This window comes from Aythya ferina (genome assembly GCF_964211825.1).
Source record: "Aythya ferina genome assembly, chromosome: 31".
Lineage (NCBI taxonomy): Eukaryota > Metazoa > Chordata > Aves > Anseriformes > Anatidae > Aythya > Aythya ferina.
Genome location: NC_140328.1, coordinates 1,651,665 through 1,677,053, shown reverse-complemented (window position 1 = coordinate 1,677,053; position 25,389 = coordinate 1,651,665). Strand labels below are relative to the sequence as shown.

The window sequence follows — 25,389 nt, the reverse complement described above, 5'->3', positions numbered from 1 at the left end:
AGTAGTGTGCCAAGAAGACCAATTGAGGTTTACATCCAGTGGTCAGGCAAGCAGAACAAAGCTGCTTGCCCAGTCAAACCCCAATGGGATCAGGGTAGAAAATGAAGAGGACAGAAGTTAGGAAATTGATGGGTTGATATAACTAGAGTATATTAAGGGGTGCTGGGTCTGGCTGGGATGGAGATAACTATCCCTGTAGTGGCCCAGTACGTCTGAGGGTGGGCAAGAGATGGGGAAGAACATCACCAGGGCAGCTGCCCTAAACCGACCAAAGGGGTTTTCCAAACCACAGAATGCCACACTCAGCAATAATAGCTGGGAAAGGGGAAGGAGAGGGTAGTCTTTCATTATAAATATGTCTGTCCACCCAAACCACTAATACACATATCAATGCCTTGCTTCCCCACACATGGTCCAACATTGCTCGTTTAAGGGAGGTAGAGGATGATTTTTTTTTTTATATATATATTCTTCTGCATGGACTTTGCTTGTTTTTCTCCTGTCAATGTTTCCTTTAATTTAATTATCCTTGTCTTGACCTGTGAGCCTGTTTTGTTCTTTCCAACACACAGTTCCTTATCTTCCTCTTCCAATGGAGGAAGTGAGACAGTGGTTGTGGTGGAGTTCAGCAGCCCAGCAAAATAAAACCATCAGGGAAGGAAAAGAGGGAAACAAAACCAACAACAATAGGCCAAAAAAAGATAGAGGCAAAATGTTATTACTCACCACTACCTGGTTCATGACCATCCAGTGGCACAGCAATGGTATCCCCTACAGAATGGCTCCCTGTTATAGTTGTACAGCACAAAGTGCTCTTTTTTCAACAGCATAAAGAGTGCTTCCAGGTACATTCAGAAAGGGCAGCAAAGGCAGAGATTTGTGGGAAGGAGACAGTGCCTTCTTGCCAGACACCCCCAAGACATGGTGTTGAAGTGACTTCCCTTCTTACATGGGACATAGGCTGCAGCACCAGGTCTCCCGATGGAGCCGCTGGCAGGCAGAGGGGCTCAGGCTGCACAATCTGGCACAACCAAGAAGCATACAGGGGCTGAGCATCGGCAGGGGATGCAGCAGTGCTGTGCCCACACGGGTGTGGAAAGGATAGAAATGGATTTTGGACAGGCTGCAGATGTTTGCTAGCCTAATGGAGAGCTGCAAATCTATGACCCAAATCTGTCAATAGGAAAAGAGGAAGGAGGCATTTGTAGGAAGAATACTGCCCTTGAGATACATGTAAAAACAGCAAGAGTTGCGGTGTGTGAGAGGACAGAAATAACAGCGGGGGCTCAACAAAAGCAGCAGATGTAGCAGGGGCTGAGGCAGGGCCCTGCTGATGACAGAGATGCTCAGTGTGGGCCAGGCTCATGTGGCCACAGAAAGCCCACAGGACAGCTCCCGGCTGCACTGCAAGCCTCTGTCCCACTGTCCCCAGCTCAGAGCAAAGCAGAAACTCAAAGCAGACGCTGCTCCCCAAAAGCAGTGCCCCAAAAGATGCTGGGGCAGGTGCCATGGGCAAGGCTGTCTCCTTCTGGCCCTGCCATCCTGCTGCTGGCCCTCTGTGAGTTGGGGCATTGCTGGGTGTGGGAGCTGAGGGCTGGAGGGCTGCTGCTGGGGGCAGGACAGGCCAGTGGTGGGCACAGGGTAGGATGGGGACAGCGTGTGTGGGGCAGGCGTGCAGCACTGTGGACAGAGTTATATAGGGGAAAGCAGGATGGGGATGGCTTCCTCCAGCTACGATACAGATCTTGCAAGGGGACATTTTCTCCAGCACTAAAAAGTTGTCTGGAGTCTTAGAGCGAGACTTTCAGAATGCTGGATGCTTTGGGGAGCTTTGGGACTTAATGTGGAACAGGAAACACATCCAGAGCAAATTGGAATGGTTGCCAAGGGTGGAGATGCAGTAGTTTCTGGATGGAGACATGCTGGTGGGAAGGAGACTTCTCAGCCAGGATCTAGCAGGGGAAATGTGGGCAGCAAGGTGGGGGTGAGCTAGGTCACTGCCCCCCTAAGCAAAGCTGTCTCTTTCCCATGCTGCAGGTGCTGTCTTGACCACCCAGGACATTTGCAACTCCACACGTGATGGTGAGAGTGGGGATGGGTGGCAGAAGGGAGATGAGTCGGGGGTGGAGATGGAAAGGGAGAGGGGATTTGTTCTCCATGTCTGAAGCCCTGGACAAGAGACTTTTCACCATTTGGGATCCAGGTCACTTTGCATCTTTGCTGTCAGTAAAGCTGCATAGGGAATCCCTGCACTGTCTCTCCAGGTGACCTCACAGCTCCGGCCCTCTTCCTGAACACCTCCAGTGCTCAGGAAGGGGAATCGTTTTCACTTCGCTGTACCATTGATGGTCATTCAGCCCCTACCCGAATTGTGTTCTGCAAGGACAGGATGGAGGCACACAGCCTGAAAGGGCAACTAGGAAATCTGATCTACACCATCACTCTGAAGGTCACCCAGGGGAGCGAGGGGACGTACATGTGTGGATACCAGATCAAAGATGACAACAATCGAGTAAGGAGCTCTGCCCTCAGTGCTGGCCGCATCCTGCATGTCCCTGGTGAGACACGTCCCCGGGCTGGAGGGGTGAGAAGGGACGGAGGCACTTGCCACCACATGGCTGTGCTGAGGCTGGAGCTGTGTGCTGCAGCAGGCAGGGCATGGCTCTGGGGTGGTTCCCTCACAGGAATGTTCCCTCTCCTCCAAGGCAGCCCCTAGAGAGAGAGCTGTTCTCAAGGGCTGCTCCTGTCCCTGCATCAGCACCTCTGCTGCAGATATGGAGCATGTGGCTTGCTTCAACATCTGCCCTGTGAACTGATGAGCCTATGGCAGGAGAAATGTAGAGATTGTCATGATCTGGGCAGTTACCTATGTGTGAAGAAGTCTACATTTATGGCTCTGAAAATGGGCCTGGAGCTCTAGGGTGAGAACAGGGAGATACTGGAGTTCGTAGGTATTTGGAGACCTCTATGTGGAACTTCAAACCAGCTGAAAGGGACATGGTATTGAACCAAGGGAGAAGACCACAGGGGTGCTGGACTGAGACGTAGGGGTGACAAGGTGCCAGCCTGGCAAGGACACAGCAGTGAGGACATGGCAAGGAGCCAGCAGCAGGGACATGGGCACAAGCATGTGGGTGCCCCAGCTCTCACTCCCTCTAAACAAATCCCTCTGTGCCCCAAGGTGCAGGTGCTGGCGTGACCACCCAGGACATCTGCAGCTCCCCAGGTGAAGTTGAGCATGGGGATTGGTGACTGAAGAGAGGTGTGTGTGGGGTGGTGATGGCAAGGGAGAGGGAATTTGTTCTCTGTGTGTGAGCTCCTGGGAAGGAATCACTTCCCTGCATGGAACACAAAGCATTTTGGTGCAGTTCTGGGGTCCCCAGTACAAGGGGGGCATAGAACTACTGGAAAGAGCCCTGAGGAAGGCTATGAAGATGGTCAGAGGACTGGAGCTGAGAGAACTGAGCCTGTATAGCCTGGAAAATAAGGAGACTGAGGGGAGACCTCATCCATGTCTATAAATATCTGAGGGGAGGGTGTTGAGAGGATGGAGTTGGTCTCTTTTCGATTGTGCTCAGGGAAAGGGTGAGAGGCAATGGGCTCAAATTGGGGCACAGAAAGTTCCATCCGAATATGAGGGGCATTTCTTTACTGGGAGGGTGACAGAGCACTGGAACAGGCTGCCCAGAGATGCTGTGGAGATATTCCTCTGGAGGAATTCCAAATCCACCTGGATGCCATCCTGTGCAGTGTGTCCTAGCTGATCCTGCTCAGCAGAAGGTTGGACTAGATGATCTTCAGAGGTCCCTTCCAACCTTGGCCATTCTGTGATTGTGTGACCCTCTAGCCCCCAGAATCAAAGAAAGTTGAGAGTGGTGGTGTTAAATGAAGAGGCACACCTCTTCCATACCATGTTTAATCCCTCACAAAAGCACTTAGACACTGGATCTGTGGGGGCACATGTTGGCACAGCAACCGCAGGCACTTTTATGCCTCCACTGGGGATGGTGCTGGCTGTCGGTGGGGGGATGTGCCCATGGGGCTGTGTGTCCCCTGCCTCACACAGACGTGCACAGGGCTGTTGCAGGACACATGCTACAGGTGGAGCTGTCTGGACACGAGCTGGGTGTGCTGCAGGCTCTCATCCTGTCCCTTTTTCCTGCCAGGCAGTGTGACCACCTCCACGGCATGGCGATCATTTCTAGGTGAGTGATTCCCTCCTGCACCCCCAGGACCTCCAGGTCTCCCTGTCCCTGCAGCACCACCTCTGCTACAGACATGGGGCTGTGCAGGGCCCATGCACGGAGAAGAAGGGCTGGGGATGTGGATGGATGCTGGATGAGCCAGGGATGCTCCAAGGTCTGCCCTGTACCTTGATGAGCCTATGGCAGGGCAAGTAGAGTAATTGTCATGAGCTGAGCTGTAATGTAATAACAATATTTCTGGCACTAAAACTGTGGCTGGAGCCATATTGCGAAAGGAGAGATATCGGAGTGCTCAGGGATCCAGGGACCTCTCCCTGGAAAACAAACCTACCAAAAAATGGCTAGGGATGGACACAGGGCAGAACACCTCTGCTGCAGACGTGACGTGAGACTTTGCAGGGCCCATGCATAAAAAACATGGACTTGGGATGTCAGTGGACCCCGGGCTGTGCCACTACTGCTCCAAGCTTTCCCTCTAAACTTTAGGAACCTATGAAAAACAATTTACAAAAACTTGGTTGTTCATTTTGGCCATTTGCTCGAGGAAGCAATACAAGAGATCAGGGTACGCTCAGCATCTGGGATTGCCCCAACTCACAGGTCGAGGGACTCACAGAGTGTTCATGTCTCCCACAGGCAGCAGCCCCTCACACAAGGCCCAGCTCCCTTCCAGGGGTGAGCCATTGGTCATCAGCCTTTCCCAACACGGCCGTCTTCCAAGGCTTGCCTTGGCCACACTGTGTTCCTCCTCTCTCCCAGGGTCAGCCATGCCCCTGGAGGTCTGGATCCTGCGCTCTGCCCTCAGCCTGCTCCTGCTGCTGTCTGCCCCCATCATCACCCTCCTCCTGGAGAGATGCAGCCGCAGTGCCAGTGTGGCCAGGCAGCCTGGAGACGTCCCTGTCCCCATGGAGCTCTGATGTCCTCCTGGGCTCCATGCTGTCCCCAGCCTGCTCCCCCATGCTCAGAGCATGCCCCCCACACATTTGCCAGGCTCCCACTGACGTTGGGTTCAAGGCAGCTGTGGCAGCATGCCCAAGGGTTGTGCTGCCACTGCCCTGCTTCCCTTGGCTCAGATCCTGCTCTCTGGTCACATCAAGGATTGCCGCTGGATTGTGCACCCTGCCAACTGGGTTCAACCCCAGCACCCACATGGCTTCACTCCTCCTGCTCACAGAATCACATCTCCATTGCGGGATCCTCCTCTGCATACTGGGAGAACATGAGGGGATGGAGTCACGGCTGCACCCCCAGGCAGCCATGCTCTGCAGCTCCTGCATCACTCCAGCACCTCCCTGTACCCAAGGTGGTGCCAGTTGCAATGGGCACATCCCCAGGTGGTTACGGTGCCCTGTGTTGGGTGTTGGTCCTGTGGGAGGCGAGTAATAAAGAATTGGTTCAGAATGCACCATCTGATGTTGCTGCTCTGTATGTGGGAGGGAAGACAGCAAGAAGAGCTCCTCTATGACTGCTATGTGGGGCCATGTGTCCTGTGAGGGAGCTGCTGTTCTCAAGTAAAACTGGAGCAGACATGAGTTATTGTGCCATAGGAACAGAAATGAGAGTCAGGGCAAAGCTTTTCTATTTATTCTCAGCATGGCTGGCCCCCACACCCACAGCCCATCCCCAGCCTTGCATTATGGGGTTTTAGACATCCCACACCAATACCAAGAAGGAGCCAAGGTATCCCTTCTCTGCAGCTCCCAGTGCTGACATCTGGGGCCTTGGTGTGAATTGGGGGACTCCATTGTAAGATGGGTGCAGGCAGCAGTGGAGCTGCTCAGCTGGGAGGCACGAGTCTGCATGGCTGCATGGAGGGAATAAGGGAAAAGAACATGGGGTCAAAACTCAGCAAGAGCTTCTTGCAAGCAGAGCTGGAGAGGAGGTGGGTTTCAGGATCCATTCTGGAAGGAAATTCCTTCACCTCTCCAACACCAATCAAAACACTTGTCTCACAGCTTCCTTCAGGCTCATGCATGCATGTTTCACAACACAAGTCTCTAGGATACTCTTTCCTGAAGGGAACAAATGGAGTTGGTTGCAAGGAGCTACTCCCTCATTCCCATACAGCCTCCAACCCTCCCTGGTGAGTGAATGCCTGTTGTGGTGTCACCTGAAAACTTTCTGAGGGTAAGCTCTGCCCCAGCATCCTCAGAGTAATGCCAATGCTGAATGCAATTGGGCCTCGTTTGGACCCTTGGGGTTGTCGTGGTTCCGCTCAAGTGGGCAGCCGAGCTCCACCACAGCCGCTCTCTCACTCCCCCTCCTCAAAGAGGAATGGGTAGAAAATATGTGAAAAGGTCTCAAGGGTTGAGATAAGGATGAGAAAATCACGCAATAATTATTGTAATGGGCAAAACAGACTCAGTATAAGAAGATAGTAAAATTTATTGCTCATTACTAACAAGCTAGAGAAGTGAGAAACAAAGAAAAGAAACCAAAAGCACCTTCCCCCCTCCATCCACCCTCTTCCACCTCCTCCCCCTGTGTGGTGCAGGGGGACGGGGGAATGGGCTTTATGGTCAGTCTACAGCGCTTCTTTCTGCTGCTCCTTCTCGGTCACTCTCGTCCCCTGTGCTGTGGGGTCCCACCCACGGGATGCAGTCCTTGACGAACTGATCCAGCGTGGGCTTCCCACAGGCAGCAGCTCTTCCAGAACTGCTCTAGATATAGGTCCGTACCACGGGGTCCATCCCTCAGGAGGAAACTGCTCCAACCTGGCTCCCCTACGGGCAGCAGCTCCTTCCAGGTCACCTGCTCCTGCGTGGGCTCCTCTCCACGGGCTACAGGTCCGGCCCGGAATCTGCTCGGGCAGGGGTCTTCCACAGATGGCAGCCTCCGTCGGTGCAGGGCCACCTGCTCCACCGTGGTCTCCTCCACGGGCTGCAGCATGGAACCCTGCTCCACCGTGGTACTCCATGGGCTGCAGGGGGACATCCTGCTTCACCATGGTCCTCAGCACAGGCCGCAGGGGACTTCTGCTCTGGTGCCTGGAGCACCTCTCCCCCTCCTTCTACACTGACCTTGGTGCCGTTCCTCACTCCTCTCACTCTCCCAGCTGCTGTCTGGCGCAGCATTTTTTTCCCTGTCTTAAATATGCTCTCACAGAGGCGTAAAACAACATCGCTTATTGGCTCAGCTCTGGAAAACAATGGGGCCCTTCCCAAACATGGGGCAGCTTCTAGATCTTTTTCGCAGAAACCTCCCCTATGGCCCCCTGCTACCAAAACCTTGCCACGTAAACCCACTACAGGGGTATACCACTAATTAGTGTCTTTCAACTAGACTTTGCAGCACTGATCACCCTCCTTGGGGCTTAGCCCTTCCATCAGTTTTCTGTCCACCCTACCCTCTCCTCTTTCAGCTCAGACATCAACAGTTTGTCTATGACCATCTTAGGGTAGACACTGTCAGAGTCCTTCCTGAAGTGCAAACAGGCAAAATGCATGCTCTCCCCTTGTCTACCAGGTTGGTCATTTCATCATAGAAGGTTGTTGGCTTGGCCATGAATGGCTTCCCCTTGCTGAATTCCTGCTGGCTACTCCCCCCCACTGTTTGGATTCTTCTCCCACTCACCTTGACCCATCGAGGATGACAGAGAGTGGCCTTGCAATGACATCTGCCAGCTCCTTCAGCACTCACTCAGGGGTGCCTCCTAGCAGGGCCCATGGCCTTCTCTTTGCTCAGTTGGTGTAGCATTGCCCAGTCTGATCCTCCTTCACCAAGGGGACACTGTCTTTGCTGCAGCCTGTGTCCCTACCTTCTGCAACATGACGTTCCTGAAGGCTGGTTTTGTTAGTAGAAACTGAGCCAAGGAAGGCATTTGGTACTGAGCAGTTGTGGTGGTTTTACTCAGTGGGACAGAGAGCTCCACCACTCCAGCTCCTGAAAGGGAAAAGGTAAGAAAATATAATGAGTAGTTGAAGGTTTGAGGTAAGGACAGGGAGATCACTGAAGATTAATTGTCACAGGCAAAATGGACTCAGCATAGGGAGATTAATGAAATTAATTACCTGCTATTAATAACCTAGATAAGTGAGAAGTAAAAAAAGAAACATATATATATATATCTATATGTTCCCCAAAATCCACACTCTTCCACCTCCTCCCTCCAGGTGGTGCAGGGAAAGGAGGAATGGGGGCTGTGGTTAGTCCGTAATGCTTTGTCTATGCTGCTTCTCCACACTCACTCTCTGCCCCTGCCCCAATGGGGGGTCACTCCCCGGAATGTCATCCTTCCAACCTGATCTTGCGTGGGCTTCCCACAGTAAGCAGCTCTTCAAGATCTGCTCCAACACAGGTCCCGCACAGGCAGAAGCTCCATCCTGAACCACTGATCCTGTGTGGGCTCCTCTCCACAGGCTGCAGCTCTGGCCTGGAGTCTGCTCCTGTGGGGGCTCTCCATGGGCCACAGCCTCCTGCAGGACACAGCCACCATGCTGCCCAAGGTCAATGTGAGTTTCAACCCTCCACCAACAGGCAGCAAGGGATCATGGTGTGTTTTTTTAGTCCCCACCAACTCTATCAACACCCACATTCGATGGGACAGGGTGAGTTGTGGCACAGCCGTGCACAGCTCCTTTCTGCACTCCTGCAGCCTGGTGCCCGCTCATTGTGCAGGGCTGACAGTCAGCAGCTGAAGTATCAGGGTTTCTTTTCCCCCTAAAGCATCATCCTGTGCAGCAGATGAGCGACACCACGACGTATGCCATGGTGAACCACACCCACACCCGATAGCACTGTCACAGGACAAGGGCACTGGAGCCTTGCCCATGGCTGCCTTTGCTCTCCTGCAGAGGACTCATGCAGTCATACCGTGGGGCTGGGGGGTGCACTTTGGTCTTCTTTGAGTTTTGCTGTCACAGGGAAAAGCTGTGTGTGTTTAGCCAAGACGATATAGGACTCATACCTCTATCTACAATACATTAATACTTCTAAAGTATATGAGCTATATCAAATCTTACTGTGAGTGTATTGATTTTTTCTGAATGAAAGAAAACCTCTCGCTGTGCTCAGCGGATGACGTGTACCCCTAAGTTGCATTATAAGGTCGTAGGGGTGTTATTCTACCGACCCACGGAGATGCCCATTTTTGACCTACATGGACAGATATCACTGCAGGGATGTCCTTGCATCTGTGTGTCAATCAGTGTGTGCACTGCAGATGTGGTTTTGCTTTAATGACAAATACACATCTCTGACTTTGTGTTCCTGATGGCACCTCCGTCTCATGCAGCGACACGTGGAATTTGATGGAGCAGACAGACAGACAACGAGGCACAAAGGGGTGCTAGTGTCGATCTGAAGCAATGTGAAGAGCCTTGCAGACAGAGCTTGCCGAGAAGTACTACACCAGCTCCTTCCTGTTTGGGGTGGCTTTATTCACAGCTGGCAGGTCAGCACGGCTTTCCCCAGTGCTCTCTGCCCCTCTCAGAGAATCAGCTGCATCACCTCTCACTTGCTCAGCTTTTGGAATGCAGTGGGTGTTGAGAGCAGTTGGATTGAGAGAGCTGCAAAACACAAGGGAGAACAAGGAGTGGCCTTGCTCTCATGGTATCCACCATGGGGAAATGCTGGGAGCATGGAAGGAGGGGGATTCAGCCAGAGCACAGCCACGCAAAGCTCCCAGGCTCCTGCCATCAGAAGCACTTTTGGCTTGCATTTGCTCTCCAACAGCCTGCCCTCTCGCAACCATCACGTGCGCGCTCAGCGTGGAAGGCTGTGCTTGGGCTGAACTCACCTTCACTCTGCCCATCTCATCCACGTTGGCATCTGGAGGGAGAACCTGCATTAGTGTCCAGCCACACGCAGCAGGCAAGGCTTCCCCACCCCTCACCACTGTTGCTCCTATGGTCACGGCTTGCCATGACAAAGGCATCATCACTTCACACAGTGCCTAGAGGAGAAGGGTGAAGAAGGGACTGGCACTTACAGAAACGGCTGGGATTAGCAGAAGAGTCTTGAGCACTACCAGCACCAAGGAGAGGCATAGAGAGATGATAGAGAAAAGGTGTTGAAGGTCCTTAGCAACACTTCCACAAACCCCCTGGTTCTGAGGTGTGTGTGTGCTGAGAAGAAGAGCACTGCACAGCCCCGCCATGTCCCCCACTCCCTCCTGCAAACCCCAGCAGCCAGGAGCCCTTGGTGCTCACCTTGGGCATCTCCTTCTGCAGGCACCTGCAAGAAGAACAGGGGCTGAGGTGCGCAGGCCAAGGTGTTGCCCAGCCCTGGCTCCCATCTCGGGGCTGGGGGATGAAGGCTGAAGCTCCCCAGCTCCCTCAGCAGCCTCCCCAGCTGGGCTGCCCACAGCCTTCACCCCCAGGCACCGTCTCCCCAAGCTGTGCACACCCAGGTTCCCCCCACCAACTTTCCCACTGCACCAGCCCCACAGCAGGACCCCCACAGCCTCAGCCTTTTCCCCCACCTTCCTCCACTCCCTCACCTTTCCTGATGGCAAACCAGCTGCCTGCAGCCAGGAGGACGAGGCCGACTGCTGCCACTGTTAGCACCATGCCTATGGGGAGGGTGTGCAAGATCCGGGCATGGGGAGCTGGGGAAGAGAGGGTGTGAGGGCAGCGGGATGTGATGGGGAGAGGCAGGGAGCAGGATGTGCCCATGCAGCCGGCACACCCAACTGTTCGTCCTCACCTGGGGAGCTGTGGATGTCCTGGGTGGTCTCACCAGCAGTTGTACCTCGGTGCAAAGAGTGTTCTTCTTAGTAGGGACAAGACCTTGCACACCACCTCACACATGCCCATGTCCCCACTGTTTGTCCTTGCTGAGCAGGCACCTTCCCACTCATGTATCTTAAACCAGCACCACTGTGGTCTCCCCTCTGTCTACCAGCCCACACAACTGTTCACATGTAGGCTATAGTTGATCTCAGGACAGTTGCCCCACTTCCCCTACCTTAGGCTCATCAGTGTAAAGGGCAGATCTTGGAACATCCCTGGCTCAGACCAGAGTCCATTCACAATGCCAGCCCTTACTCTCTGTGCCACTGCCATGTAGAACCCCATGTCTGCTGCAGAGGTACTGCTGCAGGAACCAGGGGACCCTTGAGAGCAGCTCTCTCTCCAGGGGCTCCCTTGGAGGAGAGGGAACACTCCCATCAGGGAACCACCCCAGAGCCATGCCCTGCCTGCTGCAGCACACAGCTCCAGTCTCAATGTTGTCCTCGTCCCCTCTGCCTTCAACACTCCAGGGCTGTGTCTCACCTGCCATGGACAGGGTCTGGGGAGCACTGAGAGCAGAGCTCCTCACCCAGTTGCTGTCATTCCTCTGCTGGTATCCACATGTGTATGTCCCAGCACTTCTTGAGGTGATGTTCAGGAACAGAGCATAGATGAGCCTGCCCTGCTGGGCTTTCAGGCTGAACTCCTCCAGCCCATTCTTGCAGAAGACAATTCGCTTAGCAGGAAACTGCTCATCAATGGTACATTGAAGCAGCACTTTTTCCCCTTCTTGGGCACTGGAAGCGTTGAGGTACAGGACTGGAGTCTGGTCCTTACCTGGAGAGAAGGCAGAGGGATTCCCCAGGCAAGCGTTAGTGATTGCCTGCTGGCAAAACCAACTGCATGCCAAGGCTGGAGAAGTCTGCTCTCCAGGGGTTTCCAGGGGAAACTGTGTGTGAATAATTCACTTTGCTCTTTCCATCTCCTTCCCCAGGACACGTTCATTTTCGGGACCCACCTCCATGCTCCTGCAATCCTGGAGAGCTGCAGATGTCCTGGGTGGTCACTCCAGCACCTGCAGCATGGGGCAGAGAGGGCTTTGCTTAGAGGGGCAGTGACGCGGCTCACCCACAGCTCCCTGCACACATCCCCACCGCTTAGTCCTGCCTGAAAATGGGACTTCCCACTTGTTCTCCATCCGGAATCTACTTCATCTGCACACGTGGCACCATTCCAAGTCAGTTCTGGATGGGTTTTATTTTCCAGTTGGAGTCCCCATGCTCTCTAAGGCATCCTGTAAGGCATCCTGAAAGTCTCACACAAAGGCTCCAGACAAACTTTTAGTACTGGAGAAGTGTGCCCCTTGCTTAAATCTACATTGTAGCTGGAGGAAGCAATCCCAATCTTGCCTTCCCCAAAATAACTCTGCCCCACAGTGCTGCACGCCTGGCCCACACATGCTGTCCCCATCCTCCCCTGTGCCCACCACGGGCCTGTCCTGCCCCCAGCAGCAACCCTCAGCCCCCACACCCAGAAATGCCCCAACTCACAGATCACCAGCAGCAGGACGGCAGGGCCAGAAGGAGACAGCCTTGCCCATGGTGGCTGCCACAGCATCTTTTGGGGCGCTGCTTTTGGGGAGCAGCGTCTGCTTCAGGTGTCTGCTTTGCTGTAAGCTGGGGACGGTGGGGCAAAGGCTTGCAGTGCAGCTAGGACCTTTCCTGTGGGCTTTCTGTGGTTGCATGAGCCTTGCCCACACTAAGAGGCTCTCATCAGCAGGGCCCTGCCTCAGCCTCTGTTGTGTCTTTTTCATGTGTGGAGCCCCTACTTTTATTCGCAGCTAGTCAAACACCGCAGCACAGGCTGCTTCTGTCTTTATCTCAGGGACAGTATCCTCCCTGCAAAACCCTACTGGACCTTGACTCCAACCAGCTTTAGCCCATTGACTGAGAGCTCCCATGGCACCAGAAAACATCACCAGCCTTTTCCAAAGCCCTTTAGCTCATTCTCTTTGCATGTGCTTGCTAATTGTAAATCAGCCCTGAACTGTTGTTCCTTTTACACAGCTACACAGCCTGAGCCCCTCTGCCTGCCAGCGGGTCCATGGGGAGACCAGGTGCTGTAGCCTGTGTCCTGTGCAGAAGGGGACCCACTCACAACCCAGGCCTTGGCGGTTTCTGGCAAACTGGTTCCTTTTCAGCCCTTTCTCAGTGCACCTTTGTGCTGTACAACAAAATTAGGGGCGCAGTTCTGTGGGGGCTACCGTAACTCTAGGACTTGATGGGCATGGATCAGCTAGCAGTGAGCAATTGCATTTTTCATTCCTCCTTTTTGGCCTTTTGTTGTAGGGTAATTTCTTTCCTTTTTTTTTCCCCATAATATGTTCTAGTTATATCAACCCAGGTGTTGTGGTTAAACCCAGCCAGCATCTTAATGCCACAGAGCCCTTCACTCACCCTCCCCCCTCCCTCTCTGGGAGGGGGAGAGAATTAGAAAGAAAAGCAAGCCTGTGGGTTGAGATACAGGCTCCTGTGGGGGCTCTCCATGGGCTGCAGCCTCCTCCAGGACACAGCCACCTGCTCCACCGGGGGCTTCTCTACTGACTGCAGCATGGAGATATGCTCCATGTGGGACCCCAGGGTGCAGGGGGACAGTCTGATCCACCAGGGGCCTCTCCACAGGCCGCAGGGGAACTTGTGCTGCATGCCTGGAGCACCTCCTGCCCTCCTGCTGCACTGACCTTTGTGCCTGCAGGGCTGGTTCTCACTCCTCCCTCTACCACTTGTTGTTGTGCAGTGGGTTTCCTTCCCTTCTTAAATATGCTCTCACAGATGTACAAACAACATTGATTTTTGGTTCAGCTTTGCCCTGTAGCAGGTCCCTTTGGAGCAGTCTGACACTGGCCTTTTTCAATTAGGAGTCAGCTTCTCACTGAGGACAATGCCATTCTCACAATGGATAGTGCTGGGGGTGCAAACACAGCTTTGACATTTGCCATGCAGTAATGCAGATGGCTGTGGAACAAGGGCAAGCTCCTGAGCACCTGCAGTGCATTCATGGCAGCTTCATATAGGGCAGCAAAGCAGAGGAAGTCTTTAAGAAAGGGAAGAAAATCACCCAAATTCTCCTGAAGGCTGGTTTTGCCACTGGCCTGAGTAAGCTCAAGGGACCTGCCCAGGGAATATTGTTCTTGGGGGTAAAAAGCAGGATGCCACATCCCAGTGGGTGAGATCAATGATGTAACAACTGTGTCCCCACCAGCTAAAAACCAGCAACACAAGTTATCTTAGGCCTTGTCGGATTCTGGACAAGCTGGGTTGTGAGCAATAAATAAGCCTTGGAAGAGATGAAAGTGGGTGTCCAAAAGGGTGTGGTGGAGGCTCTTAGGCCCGTGCATACAGGCCCAGCTGTGCCGCTAGTGCTTCACACTGCAGGTGGGGAAAATGGCCTGGCCAGGAGCCTTTGGCAGGAAAGAGCAGGAGAAAGCTGAGGTCATCCTCTGGCCTTCTGGAGCCAGGCTATTAAGGATCAGAAGCCCATGATGCTCCAAGTGCCAAAAGCGAGCCAGGGAGTCATACCCAAAGGAAATTGGTGGGCCATCAGCCCAGACACAAAGCATTCTTTGAGTCTAGCACATCCCAGGTCACTCAACAACCTCTGGAAAGATTGAGCCATACCATGGAGTGTTAAAGGCTGGAGTGAGGACATTGGGTGCAGAGGCATGGGAGCACTTGGCTGGACATTTCTGAGAAGCCACCTGGCCGCTTAACAGCAAAGCATCTTGCAAGTGGCCTGGTGCTACCCAAAGAAAGACCCTACCTCCTGTGGAATGAAAGTCCCGGCAGTGCCCCTTAATAGTAGGCAATGAAATGCATTAATCTGCCTTATGCGGAGTCTCTTTTACCTGTGCTGGTCACTGGTGAGTGATCTCCCTGCCCTTATCTCAGTGCACAAGTCGTCCTTCCATCAGAGTTTCTCGCCTATTCCTTTGAGGAAGGGAATTGAGAGAGCAGCATGGGGGAGCTCAGGTGCCTTCAGGACGAAGCCTCTGCCTTTCCTGGTTGTTGTGTGGTCACATGAGGGTCAAAGTGTGGGTGCAGATGGCTCCCACATTGCTGTGCTGGCAGCAGTACAGCCCCAGCTAAGACTCCCTGAGAGTTCTTCATAAGCTGATTCACCAACAGGATGAAGGAGAAATCTGCCCACAGCCTTGGCAACTGCCCCAGAGCTCTGAAATCACTTTGGCTTTGGTGCAGGATTCCCATGATGCCATCATCTTTTGCCCAGATGTTGAAGACAAGCAGAGTGATGTGGTCAGAAGAGGGCAAAGCTGAGTGGACAACAGTCAGAAGGGCTTTGCAGGAAGGATGCTGCCTTTGAGATACTTTCTAAAACTGTGGCATGTGAGAGGACAGAAATAACAGCGGGGGCTCAACAAAAGCAGCGGATGTAGCAGGTTTTAGGCAAGGCCCCCAGTGATGAGAATGATGCTCAACGTGGGCCAGGCTCAGGCAGCCAAAGAATGCCCAGAGGACAGGTCCCAGCTGCACCGCAAGCCTCTATCCCACTGTCCCAGGCTCACAGCAAAGCAGACGCCTGAAGCAGACGCTGCTCCCCTAAAGCAGCACACCAAAAGATGCTGTGGCAGGCGCCATGGGCAAGACTGTCTTCTTCTGGCCCTGCCGTTCTGCTGCTGGCACTCTGTGAGTCAGGGCATTGCTGGGAGTGGGGGATGAGTGCTGGAGGGCTGCTGCTGTTGGCAGGACAGGCCAATGTTGGGCACAGGGGAGGATGGGGACAGAGTGTGTGGGGCAGGTGTGCAGCAGTGTGGGGCAGAGTTGCTTTGGGGAAGGCAGGATAGAGATTGCTCCCTTCAGCTCTGATACTGATCTTGCAAGGGCACAATTCTCCAGCACCATAAATTGTCTGGAGTGTTGCTCTGAGACTCCACGACTGCTGAGTTCTTTACGGAGATATGGGACTTAGCTGGAACAAGAAATCCACAAAAAATGGGATTGAAAGTGGCATTGTTTGAGGGGATATTGAAGAGATACAGCATGAGAACATGCAGGTGTGATGGTGGCTGCTTAGCAGTGAGTATGTGGGCAGGGCCATCAGGATGAGCCTGGATACTGCTCCTCTCAGCAAATCTCTCTCTGCCCCTTGGTACAGGTGGCAGCATAACCTCCCAGGACATGTGCAGCTCCCCAGGTACTTGTCAGTCCTTCCCTCCCAGACCCAGGGCACTTGGAAGCCCCACCACTGTGAGCTCTGCCCTATGGCAGCCCTTCACTGCTGTGTCTCCTCCAGGGGATCTCCCAGCTCCTGTTCTCCAAATGAACTCAACTTCTGCTCAACCAGGTACCACAGTTGTGCTCCAGTGTATTCTCCCTGTGGTGTCACCTGTAATACGAATCATCTTCTGCAAGGATGGGATGGAGCAGTACAGTCTGAAAGCCCATCAAGGGAATCTGAGCTACTCTGTGGTCCTGAACATCACGTCAAGAAGATATACAGGAAGATATACATGTGGGTACCAGGAGAGGAATGAGATGAAACACAGGAGGAGCTCTACCCTCAGTGCTGGCCGCATCCTGAATGTCCCAGGTGAGACACGTCCCCGGGCTGGAGGGGTGAGAAGGGACGGAGGCACTTGCCACCACATGGCTGTGCTGAGGCTGGAGCTATGTGCTGCAGCAGACTCTGGGGTGGTTCCCTCATTGGAGTGTTCCCTCTCCTCAGAGGCAGCCCCTACAGAGAGAGAGAGTTGTTCTCAAGGGCTGCCCCTGTCCCTGCATCAGCACCTCTGCTGCAGATATGGAGCATGGAGCATGCTTCAACATCTGCCTTGTGCATTGCTGAGCCTATGGCAGGAGAAATGTGGAGATTGTCATAAGCTGCGCTGATACCTATGTGTGAAGAAGTCCACATTTATGGCTCCTAAAATGGGCCTGGAGCTCTAGGGTGAGAACAGGGAGATATTGGAGTTCTTAGGTATTTGGAGACCTCTGTGTGGAACATCAAACCAGCTGAAAGGGACATGGTATTGAACCAAGGGAGAAGACCACAGGGGTGCTGGACTGAGACGTAGGGGTGACAAGTTGCCTGCCTGGCAAGGACACAGTAGTGAGGACATGGCAAGGAGCCAGCAGCAGGGACATGGGCACAAGCGTGTGGGTGCCCCAGCTCTCACTCCCTCTAAACAAAACCCTCTGTGCCCCAAGGTGCAGGTGCTGGCGTGACCATCCAGGACATCTGCAGCTCCCCAGGTGAGGTTGAGCATGGGGATGGGTGACTGAAGAGAGGTGTGTGTGGGGTGGAGATGGCAAGGGAGAGAGAATTTGTTCTCTGTGTGTGAGCTCCTGGGAAGGAATCACTTCCCTGCGTGGAACACAAAGCATTATGGAGCAATTCTGGGGTTCTCAGTAGAAGAGGGGCATAGAACTACCGGAGAGAGTTGAGAAGAGGGCTTCGAAGATGATCAGAGGACCGGAGCCAAGAGAACTGAGCCTGCTTATCCTGGAAAAGAGGAGACTGAGGGGAGACATCATCCATGTCTATAAATATCTGAGGGGAGGGTGTTGAGAGGATGGAGCTGGTCTCTTTTCGGTTGTGTCCAGGGAAAGGGTGTGAGGCAATGGGCTCAAATGGGAGCACAGAAAGTTCCAACTGAATATGAGGGACATTTCTCTACTGGGAGGGTGACAGAGCACTGGAACAGGATGCCCAGAGATGCTGTGGAGATATTCCTCTGCAGATATTCCAAACCCGCCTGGATGCCATCCTGTACAGTGTGTCCTAGCTGATCCTGCTCAGCAGAAGGCTGGACTACATGACTCAGAGGTCCCTTCCAACCTTGGCCATTCTGTGATTGTGTGATCCTCTAGCCCCCAGAATCAAAGAAATTTGAGAGTGGTGGTGCCATATTTAATTGTCAGGCACACCTCTGCCATGCCATTTTTAATCCTTCACAAAAGCACTTAGACACTGGATCTGTGGTGGCCCTTGTTGGCACAGCAAATGTGCCCACTTTTATGCCTTCCCTGGGGATGGTGCTGGCTGTCGATGGGGGGATGTGGCCATAGGGCTAAGTCTCAGTCTGCGAAGGATCTGGGTGCACTGTAGACACTAAGCCTGTCCTTTTGTCCTGCCAGGCAATGTGGCCAGCTCCCCAGCAAGTCCATCACCCCCAGGTGAGTGATTCCCTCCTGCACCCTCAGAACTCCCAGCATGGGGAGTGGGCGTGCTGTGCTGCCTTCCCCAGGGCATGGGGACAAACAGGAGGTTTACCAGGCAGGAGGTGAGCCATCTGCTTGGTCATGTCTACTCCCTGTCTCTCCCCATCACATCCTGCTGCCCTCACACCCTCTCTCCCCCAGCTCCACATGCCCGGATCCTGCACGCCCTCCCCACAGGCACAGTGCTGGCAGTGGCGGCCGTTGGCCTCGTCCTCTTGGCTGCAGGCAGCTGGTTTGCCATCAGGAAAGGTGAGGGAGTGGAGGAAGGTGGGGGAAAAGGCTGAGACTGTGGGGGTCCTGCTGCGGGGCTGGTGCAGTGGGAAAGTTGGTGGGGGGAACCTGGGTGTGCACGGCTTGGGGATACGGTGCCTGGGGGTGATGGCTGTGGGCAGCCCAGATGGGGAGGCTGCTGAAGTATCTGGATAGCTTCAGCCTTCATCCCCCAGCCCCGAGATGGGAGCCAGGGATGGGCAGCACCTTGGCCTGCGCACCTCAACCACTTTTCTTCTTGCAGGTGCCTGCAGAGGGAGACGCCCAAGGTGAGCACCAAAGGCTGCTGGCTGTGGGGTTTGCAGGAGGGAGTTGGGGGCATGGCGGGCCCTGGGGTGCTGCATGGCCAGGAGAATTCCCCATGCTGAATTCAGGAAGGACAGGGCTTACTGTGGGTAGCACTCCAATTTAATTCCAGATGTGGAAAGCAATACCAAAGGGCATAAGCCTCATGTCCCCTCCTCTGCACATGCACATCCCAGAACCATTCACATTCCTCTCTAGGCAACAGCACGTTGACAGACCACAGATGGAAACCACCGACTCTGGAGAAGTCACATGTGAGTACTACCTCCTCCCACGTGGGAAGCCACATGCCCCTTTCCCCATGGGCATCCCGTGCACCTGTACATGCAATCCCACCACTTCATTTCCCACTGGGAAATATAAAATCCCTGCCCGTTCATCAAGGGCAAGTTTCTCTCCAGCACCTCACGTCCTGCTTCTTCCTTGCATGCAGAGTGTGCGAGGCTGCAGGCTGCACAAGGGACATGGAAGCATCCCAGTGCTCCCAGGGACAAAGCCCCTTTCCTTGGGGGGTCCTTCAACACCTGTTGCAGCCCCAGGCTTCAATTCCCCCACTCCAGCCACTGCTTTTGTCCTTTCTTCAGTTTCTCTTCAGAGGCATTTCTGCTTCAAGAGCAGGCCAAAGCATTGCACAGCAATGAAAGACATGGCTCCTTGCACTGGTGGTCAAAATATCTTATAGCTCGCTCTGAAACCACAAGCAGCAGCAAAGGGAGGATGTTGTGGTTGGGCGACAGGCTATAGATATATCCCTACTCTACGTACACCTCGCTCGAGTTGCTGCATGACCTTGTTTTCCCACGCGTGCACAGAGCAGTTTGCAAGGTGTGCTGGCTGTGCAAAGAGAGGAGATGCCACAGAATGATGGAAATACACCAAAACCTCAGCATCTCTGCTCCATCACTGCTGCTTAAGGCACGTCCCATGTCAGAGAGAAGGGAGGGGAAATGTGGCCAGGCATTGAGTGTTTAGCCCAGGAGCTGATGCCCAAAGCCAAGGTGTGGCTCCAACTTTCACTAGCAGGCTGCAAGGGCTCATGGTGTGTTCTTTTGCTCCCACAGACTCCACCATCTTCCACGTTCGATGGGACAGGGTGAGTCGTGGCACAGCTGTGCACAGCTCCTTTCTGCACTCCTGCAGCCTGGTGCCCGCTCATTGTGCAGGGCTCACAGTCAGTAGCTGAAGTAACAGGGTTTCTTTTCCCCCTAAAGCCTCCTCCCGTGCAGCAGATGAGCAACACCACAACGTATGCCACGGTGACCACCACGCAGACCTGATAGCACCGCCAGAGGGCAAGGGCACAGGAGCCTTGCCCACAGCTGCCTTTGCTCTCTTGCAGAGTTCTTGTGGAGCCGTATCATGGGGCTGAGGGCTGCACTTTGGTCTTCTTTGGGGTTTTCTGTCACAGGAAAGGGCTGTGTGTGTCTAGCCAAGAGGTTGAAGGATTAATATCTCTGTTTGCAATAAATTAATACCTCTAAAATATATCAGGTGTACCAAGTAATATTTTGAGTGTATCAATGTTTTTTTTCTTCATGTGAAACCATCTTCCTGTGCTCACTGGAAAGTATGTATTCCTAAACTGCATTATAAAGTCACAGGGATGGTCTTCCATGCACCCACACTGATGCACATTTGGACCTATAGGGACCGGTATTGCTGCAGGGATGTGCTCGCATGTGTCTGCCAATTGGTGTGTGCGCTGCAGATGTGGTTTTGTTTAGAAGAAAAATGAACATCTCTGGACGTCCATAAATCCACGGGTCATGATGAGATGCTCCCGTGGGTGCTGAGGGAGTTGGTGGAAGTCATTGCTAGGCCATTATCCATCATCTTTGGTAAGTCATGGGCATCAGGACTGGTGTTTGAGGGCTGGAGGAAAGTAAATTTTACTCCAGTCTTCAAAAAGGGAAAGAAGGATGACCCAGGTAACTATAGATCAGTCAGCCTCACCTCCATCCCCGCAAAGCTGTTGGAACAACTTAGCCTTGGCGTTTTCTCCAGGCATATCAAGGATTAAAGTGTCATTAGGGGCAGTCAACATGGCTTCACCAAGGGGAAGTCATGCTTGACCGAACTGAGAGCCTTTTATGAGGATATAGGCGGGGGGATAGATGATATTAAAGCAGTGGATGTGGTCTATTTTGATTTCAGTAAAGCCTTTGACACCGTCTCCCACAGCATCCTTGCAGCTAAGCTGAAGAAGTGTGGTCTGGACGATCGGGTAGTGAGGTGGACTGTGATCTGTCTGAAGGGAAGAAGCCAGAGGGTTGTGGTCAATGGGGTGGAGTCAACTTGGAGGCCTGTATCTGGTGGAGTCCCTCAAGGGTCAGTACTGGAACCAGTACTAGTCAATATGTTCATCAATGACTTGGATGAGGGAATGGAGTGCACTGTCAGCAAGTTTGCTGATGACACTAAACTGGGAGGAGTGGCTGACACTGTGCACGCTGTGTACGGCTGTGCTTCCATCCATTGAGACCTAGACAGGATGGAGAATTGGGTGGGGAGAAACGTAATGAAATATAATGAGGGCAAGTGTAGAGTCCTTCATCTGGACAAGAACATCCCCAGAGACACAGGTACAAGTTAGGGACTGACCAGTTGGATAGCAGTGCAGGGGAAGGGGACTTGTGATTCCTGGTGGACAGCAGGATGACCATGGGCCAGAACTGTGCCTTTGTGGCCAAGAAGGCTAATGGCATCCTGAGGTGTATCAGAAGGGATGTGGTTATCAGATCAAGAGAGGTTCTCTTCCCGCTCTACTCTTCCCTAGTGAGACCGTATCGGGACTATTGCATCCATTTCTGGGCCCCACAGTTCAAGAAGGACAGGGAACTGTTTGAGAGGCTCCAGCACTGAGCCACAAAGATGATGAAGGGAGTGGAGCATCTCCCTTACGAGGAAAAGCTGAGGGATCTGGGTCTCTTTAGCTTGGAGAAGAGGAGACGGAGGGGTGACCTTGTTAATACTTAGAAATATGTGATGGGTGAGTGTCATGAGGACAGAGCCAAGCTATTCTCAGTGACATCTAATGATAGGACAAGGGGCAATGGGTGCAAGCTGGAACATAGGTTGTTTTACCCAAATATGATAAGAAACCTTTTCCTGGTGAGGGTGACAGACCACTGGAACTGGATGTCCAGGGGGGTTGTGGAGTCTCCTTCTCTGGAGACATTCAAAACCCACCTGGACACATTCCTGTGTGACCTGATGTAGGCGTTCCTGCTCCTGCAGGGGGATTGGACTAAATGATCCTTCAAGGTCCCATCCAATCCCCAATATTCTGTGATTTTGTGATTCTGGGTCACTTTTTGAGTGCCATGGTAACGACATGCTTTTTTCCAACATTCACTCAGATCATCAGTATCACACAGTTCTTCAAGGGTGAAGTCCCAATGCACTGCAAGTGAGCATTGTTCTCCATCCCTACCCCGATTCTCTCACTCACCTTGCTATCCATAACCACTCCGCCTGGGCACATGTCCCTTACTTAGACTCAGAAATAGACTTTTAGCCTTTGGATAAACCCAGAACACGTGCTGGAGAGAAGGTGAAGGTGCCACTCCTTGTTTCCTCCTCCACTTGCCCCTTGGAGGAGACAAGGTATATTTGTAGATGTTAAATGTCTCTAACAGAAAGTTCCCAAAAAGCAAGAAGGAGAGGAACACAGAGCCCATCTGCCATAGTAGACTCACGGGCACTGCTTTTATCAAAACTATTAACCCTTGCAGCCCCAAGCAGGATGCCAAATAGAGCAGTTGTGCTTTAAATCCAGTGGGCAGGGAAGCAGCACAGAGCCACTTACTCAGCCAAACCCCAGTGGGATCAGGGCAAGAGAATCAAGACGGCAAAATTTAGGAAAGTCATGGGTTGACATAAATGTGGTATATTAAGCAAAAGTGGGGAAAAAAATAAAAATGATGAAAACAAAGTTTCTCACTCTTAACTGACCCATGCCCATTAAGTCCCACAGTTATGGCAGCCCCCACAGAACTGCACCCCCACTTGTTCTTGTACAGCACAAAGCGGGTTTCCAGGTGCACTAGGAAATGGGAGAAAAGGCAGAGATTTGGGGAAGAGAACCAGTGCCTCCTTGCCAGAAACCCCCAAGGCCTGGGTTGTGAGGGAGTCCCTTTCTGCACATAACAGAGGACTGCAGCACCAGGTCTCCCCATGGAGCCACTAGAAGGCAGAGGGGCTCAGGCTGTGTAGCCGTGTAAAAGGAACAACAGTTCGGGGGGTGATTTACAATTATCAAGCACATGCAAGGAGAATGAGCTAAAAAGTTGTCAGAAAGGCTGCTGATGCTTTCTGGTGCCATGGGAGCTGTCAGTCAAGGGGCTCAAGCTGGCTGGGGTCAAGGTCCAGTAGGGTTTTGCAGGGAGGATGCTGCCCCTGAGATACAAGTGAAAATAATGTGTGGTAAAGTGTCTTAGTATCTGTAACTGAAAGTGCAGGCTCTGCACATGAAAAAGACGCAGCAGGGGCTGAGACAGGGCCTGGCTGGTCAGAGTGTCTGTCTGTGGGCAAGGCTCAGGCGGCTAAAGAAAGCCCACAGGACAGGTCCCAGCTGCACTGCAAGCCTCTGTCCCACTGTTCCCAGCTCACAGCAAAGCAGACACCTGAAGCCGACGCTGCTCCCCTAAAGCAGCACCCCAAAAGATGCTGGGGCAGGTGCCATGGGCAAGGCTGTCTCCTTCTGGCCCTGCCGTTCTGCTGCTGGCACTCTGTGAGTCAGGGCATTGCTGGGCGTGGGGGATGAGGGCTGGAGGGCTGCTGCTGGGGGCAGGACAGGCCAGTGGTGGGCACAGGGGAGGATGGAGACAGCGTGTGTGGGGCAGGCATGGAGCACAGTGGGACAGTGTTGCTTTGGGGAAGGCAGGAGGTCGCTGCCCCTCTAAGCAAAGCTCTCTCTGCCCCATGCTGCAGGTGCTGGTGTTACCACCCAGGACATCTGCAGATCCCCAGGTGAGGGGGGAGCGTAGGGATGGGAGGCAGAGGGGAGGGGTGTGTGGGTGTGGTGATTGATATGGGAAGGCAGAGGAGGTTTGTTCTTCCCGTGTTAATCCCTTGACAGGAGACCTTTCACCATTTGGGATCCAAATCTCTTTGTGTCTCTGCTGTCAGTAATGCTGCCCAGGCAATCCGTGTGCTGTTTCTCCAGGTGACCTCCCGGCTCCATCCCTCTTCCTGAACACCTCCAGCAATCAGGAGGGGGAACTGGTTTCACTTCGCTGCACCATTGATGGCCCTTCAGTGCCTTCCCGGATTGTATTCTGCAAGGATAGGATGGAGGCCCGCAGCCTGAAATGGCAACCATGGAAATTGAGCTACACCATAACTCTAAAGGTCACCCAGGAGAACGAGGGGACATACACATGTGGGTACCAGGTCAACGATGGCAGCAACCGAGTAAGAATCTCTGCCCTCAGTGCTGGCCGCATCCTGGATGTCCCTGGTGAGACACGGCTCCACAGAGGTCTGGAGATAAGAGATAGAGGCACTTGCATTTAGACACCAGATCCATACGGGCCCATGTTGGCACAGCAGCCGTGGGCAATTTTACCCCTCCACTGAGGATGGTGCTGGCTGTCGGTGGGGGGATGTGCCCATGGGGCTGTGTCTCCCCTGCCCCACACAGTTATGTGCAGGGCTGTTGCAGGACACAAGATCAGTATGTGCCTAGTCTGGGCAGAGCAGGCATGCTGCAGACACTCATACTGTCCCTTTCTCCTGCCAGACACTGTGGCAGGTTCCCCGACATGGTCATCACCCCCAGGTGAGTGATTCTATCCTGCATACCCAGGGACACCAGTATGAAGTCCAGGGCTGCCAGGCTCTCCAGACATCCAGGGCGTGCTGGCTTGCAGTCCCCTTGGCATGGGGAAAAACAGGAGCTTTACAAGATAGGAGGTGTGCCGGCTGCACAGGCACGTCCTGCTCCCTGCCTCTCCCCGCCACATCCCGCTGCCCTCACACCCTCTCTCCCCCAGCTCCCCATGCCGGGATCCCGCACACCCTCCCCACAGGCACAGTGCTGGCAGTGGTGCCATCAGCCTCATCCTCCTGGCTGCAGGCAGCTGGTTTGCCATCAGGAAAGGTGAGGGAGAGGGGGAAGAAGGGGGGAAAGGCTGAGGCCGTGGGGGTCCTGCTGCGGGGCTGGAGCAGAGGGAAAGGCAGTGGGGGGAACTTGGGGGTGTGCAGCTGGGGCAGACGGTGCCTGGGGGCGATGGCTGTGGGCAGCCCAGATGGGGAGGCTGCTGAGGGAGCTGGGGAGCTTTAGCCTTCATCCCCCAGCCCCGAGATGGGAGCCAGGGCTGGGCAACACCTTGGCCTGTGCACCTCAGCCCCTGTTCTTCTTACAGGTGCCTGCAGAGGGAGATGCCCAAGGTGAGCACCAAGGGCTCCTGGCTGTTGGGATGTGCAGGAGGGAGTTGGGCGCATGGCGGGGCCCTGTGGTGCTCTTCTTCTCAGCACACACGCACCTCAGAACCAGGGGGTTTGTGGAAGTGTTGCTAAGGACCTTCAGCACCATTTCTCTGTCGTCTCTCTATGCCTCTCCATGTTGCTGGTAGTGCTGAGGACTCTTCTTCTGGCCCCAGCCGTTTCTGTAAGTGCCAGTCCCTTCTTCACCCTTCTCTAGGCACTGTGTGAAGTGCTGATGCCTTTGTCATGGCAAGCCGTGGCCATGGGAGC

General features: G+C 53.6%; 3 protein-coding genes across 8 annotated transcripts in view; 2 read left to right on the top strand and 1 right to left on the bottom strand.

The window, feature by feature from the left end:
* The window catches only part of LOC311425497 (uncharacterized protein), a 127,947-nt gene that overhangs the window by 74,699 nt on the left and 27,859 nt on the right, over nucleotides 1-25,389 (bottom strand). Inside the window, exons 1-8 of one of the 3 annotated variants that reach the window (XM_084501442.1) lie at nucleotides 12,427-12,610; nucleotides 11,895-11,951; nucleotides 11,420-11,713; nucleotides 10,851-10,895; nucleotides 10,627-10,752; nucleotides 10,135-10,169; nucleotides 9,943-9,974; nucleotides 9,569-9,775 (exon numbers count right to left, since the gene is read on the bottom strand). In XM_084501442.1, the coding sequence (XP_084357568.1) occupies nucleotides 9,945-9,974; nucleotides 10,135-10,169; nucleotides 10,627-10,752; nucleotides 10,851-10,895; nucleotides 11,420-11,713; nucleotides 11,895-11,951; nucleotides 12,427-12,493 (654 nt within the window). In that variant the 5' untranslated portion in view covers nucleotides 12,494-12,610 and the 3' untranslated portion in view covers nucleotides 9,569-9,775; nucleotides 9,943-9,944. Of the gene's footprint in view, nucleotides 1-9,568; nucleotides 9,776-9,942; nucleotides 9,975-10,134; nucleotides 10,170-10,626; nucleotides 10,753-10,850; nucleotides 10,896-11,419; nucleotides 11,714-11,894; nucleotides 11,952-12,426; nucleotides 12,611-25,389 lie in introns of those variants that run through there. The other 2 variants (XM_084501443.1, XM_084501445.1) reach the window with 2 other exon arrangements.
* On the top strand, nucleotides 1,381-20,167 carry LOC311425482 (uncharacterized protein). Of its 3 annotated transcripts, none has more exons than XM_084501411.1 (10): nucleotides 1,413-1,558; nucleotides 2,038-2,082; nucleotides 2,265-2,558; nucleotides 17,107-17,145; nucleotides 18,031-18,069; nucleotides 18,256-18,363; nucleotides 18,629-18,653; nucleotides 18,889-18,944; nucleotides 19,752-19,783; nucleotides 19,902-20,167. In XM_084501411.1, the coding sequence occupies exons 1-10, from the start codon at nucleotides 1,492-1,494 to the stop codon at nucleotides 19,965-19,967; spliced, it is 771 nt and encodes a 256-aa protein (XP_084357537.1). In that variant the 5' UTR covers nucleotides 1,413-1,491; the 3' UTR covers nucleotides 19,968-20,167. The 3 variants fall into 3 exon arrangements, with proteins under 3 accessions (XP_084357538.1, XP_084357537.1, XP_084357536.1); XM_084501410.1 differs by lacking the exons at nucleotides 1,413-1,558; nucleotides 2,038-2,082; nucleotides 2,265-2,558 and adding exons at nucleotides 15,429-15,579; nucleotides 16,049-16,087; nucleotides 16,187-16,483 and having other exon boundaries at nucleotides 17,101-17,145; XM_084501412.1 differs by lacking the exons at nucleotides 17,107-17,145; nucleotides 18,031-18,069; nucleotides 18,256-18,363; ... (2 more) ...; nucleotides 19,752-19,783; nucleotides 19,902-20,167 and adding exons at nucleotides 3,182-3,226; nucleotides 4,167-4,205; nucleotides 4,965-5,610 and having other exon boundaries at nucleotides 1,381-1,558.
* Nucleotides 23,268-25,389, top strand: part of LOC311425490 (uncharacterized protein) — a 49,070-nt gene continuing 46,948 nt past the window's right edge. For both annotated transcript variants that reach the window (XM_084501429.1, XM_084501428.1), the window contains exons 1-5: nucleotides 23,268-23,422; nucleotides 23,858-24,151; nucleotides 24,434-24,472; nucleotides 24,687-24,793; nucleotides 25,059-25,303. In XM_084501429.1, coding sequence (XP_084357555.1) covers nucleotides 23,356-23,422; nucleotides 23,858-24,151; nucleotides 24,434-24,472; nucleotides 24,687-24,793; nucleotides 25,059-25,268 — 717 coding nt within the window. In that variant the 5' untranslated portion in view covers nucleotides 23,268-23,355 and the 3' untranslated portion in view covers nucleotides 25,269-25,303. The remainder of the gene's footprint in view (nucleotides 23,423-23,857; nucleotides 24,152-24,433; nucleotides 24,473-24,686; nucleotides 24,794-25,058; nucleotides 25,304-25,389) is intronic.

Coding starts and splice junctions, on each gene's coding strand:
- LOC311425482 (XM_084501410.1), top strand. CDS start 15,513: ATGCTGTGGCAGGCGCCATGGGCAAGACTGTCTTCTTCTGGCCCTGCC. Junction 16,484..17,100: donor CCGCATCCTGAATGTCCCAG/GTGAGACACGTC, acceptor CTGTGCCCCAAG/GTGCAGGTGCTGGCGTGACC. Junction 18,654..18,888: donor TGCAGAGGGAGACGCCCAAG/GTGAGCACCAAA, acceptor ATTCCTCTCTAG/GCAACAGCACGTTGACAGAC.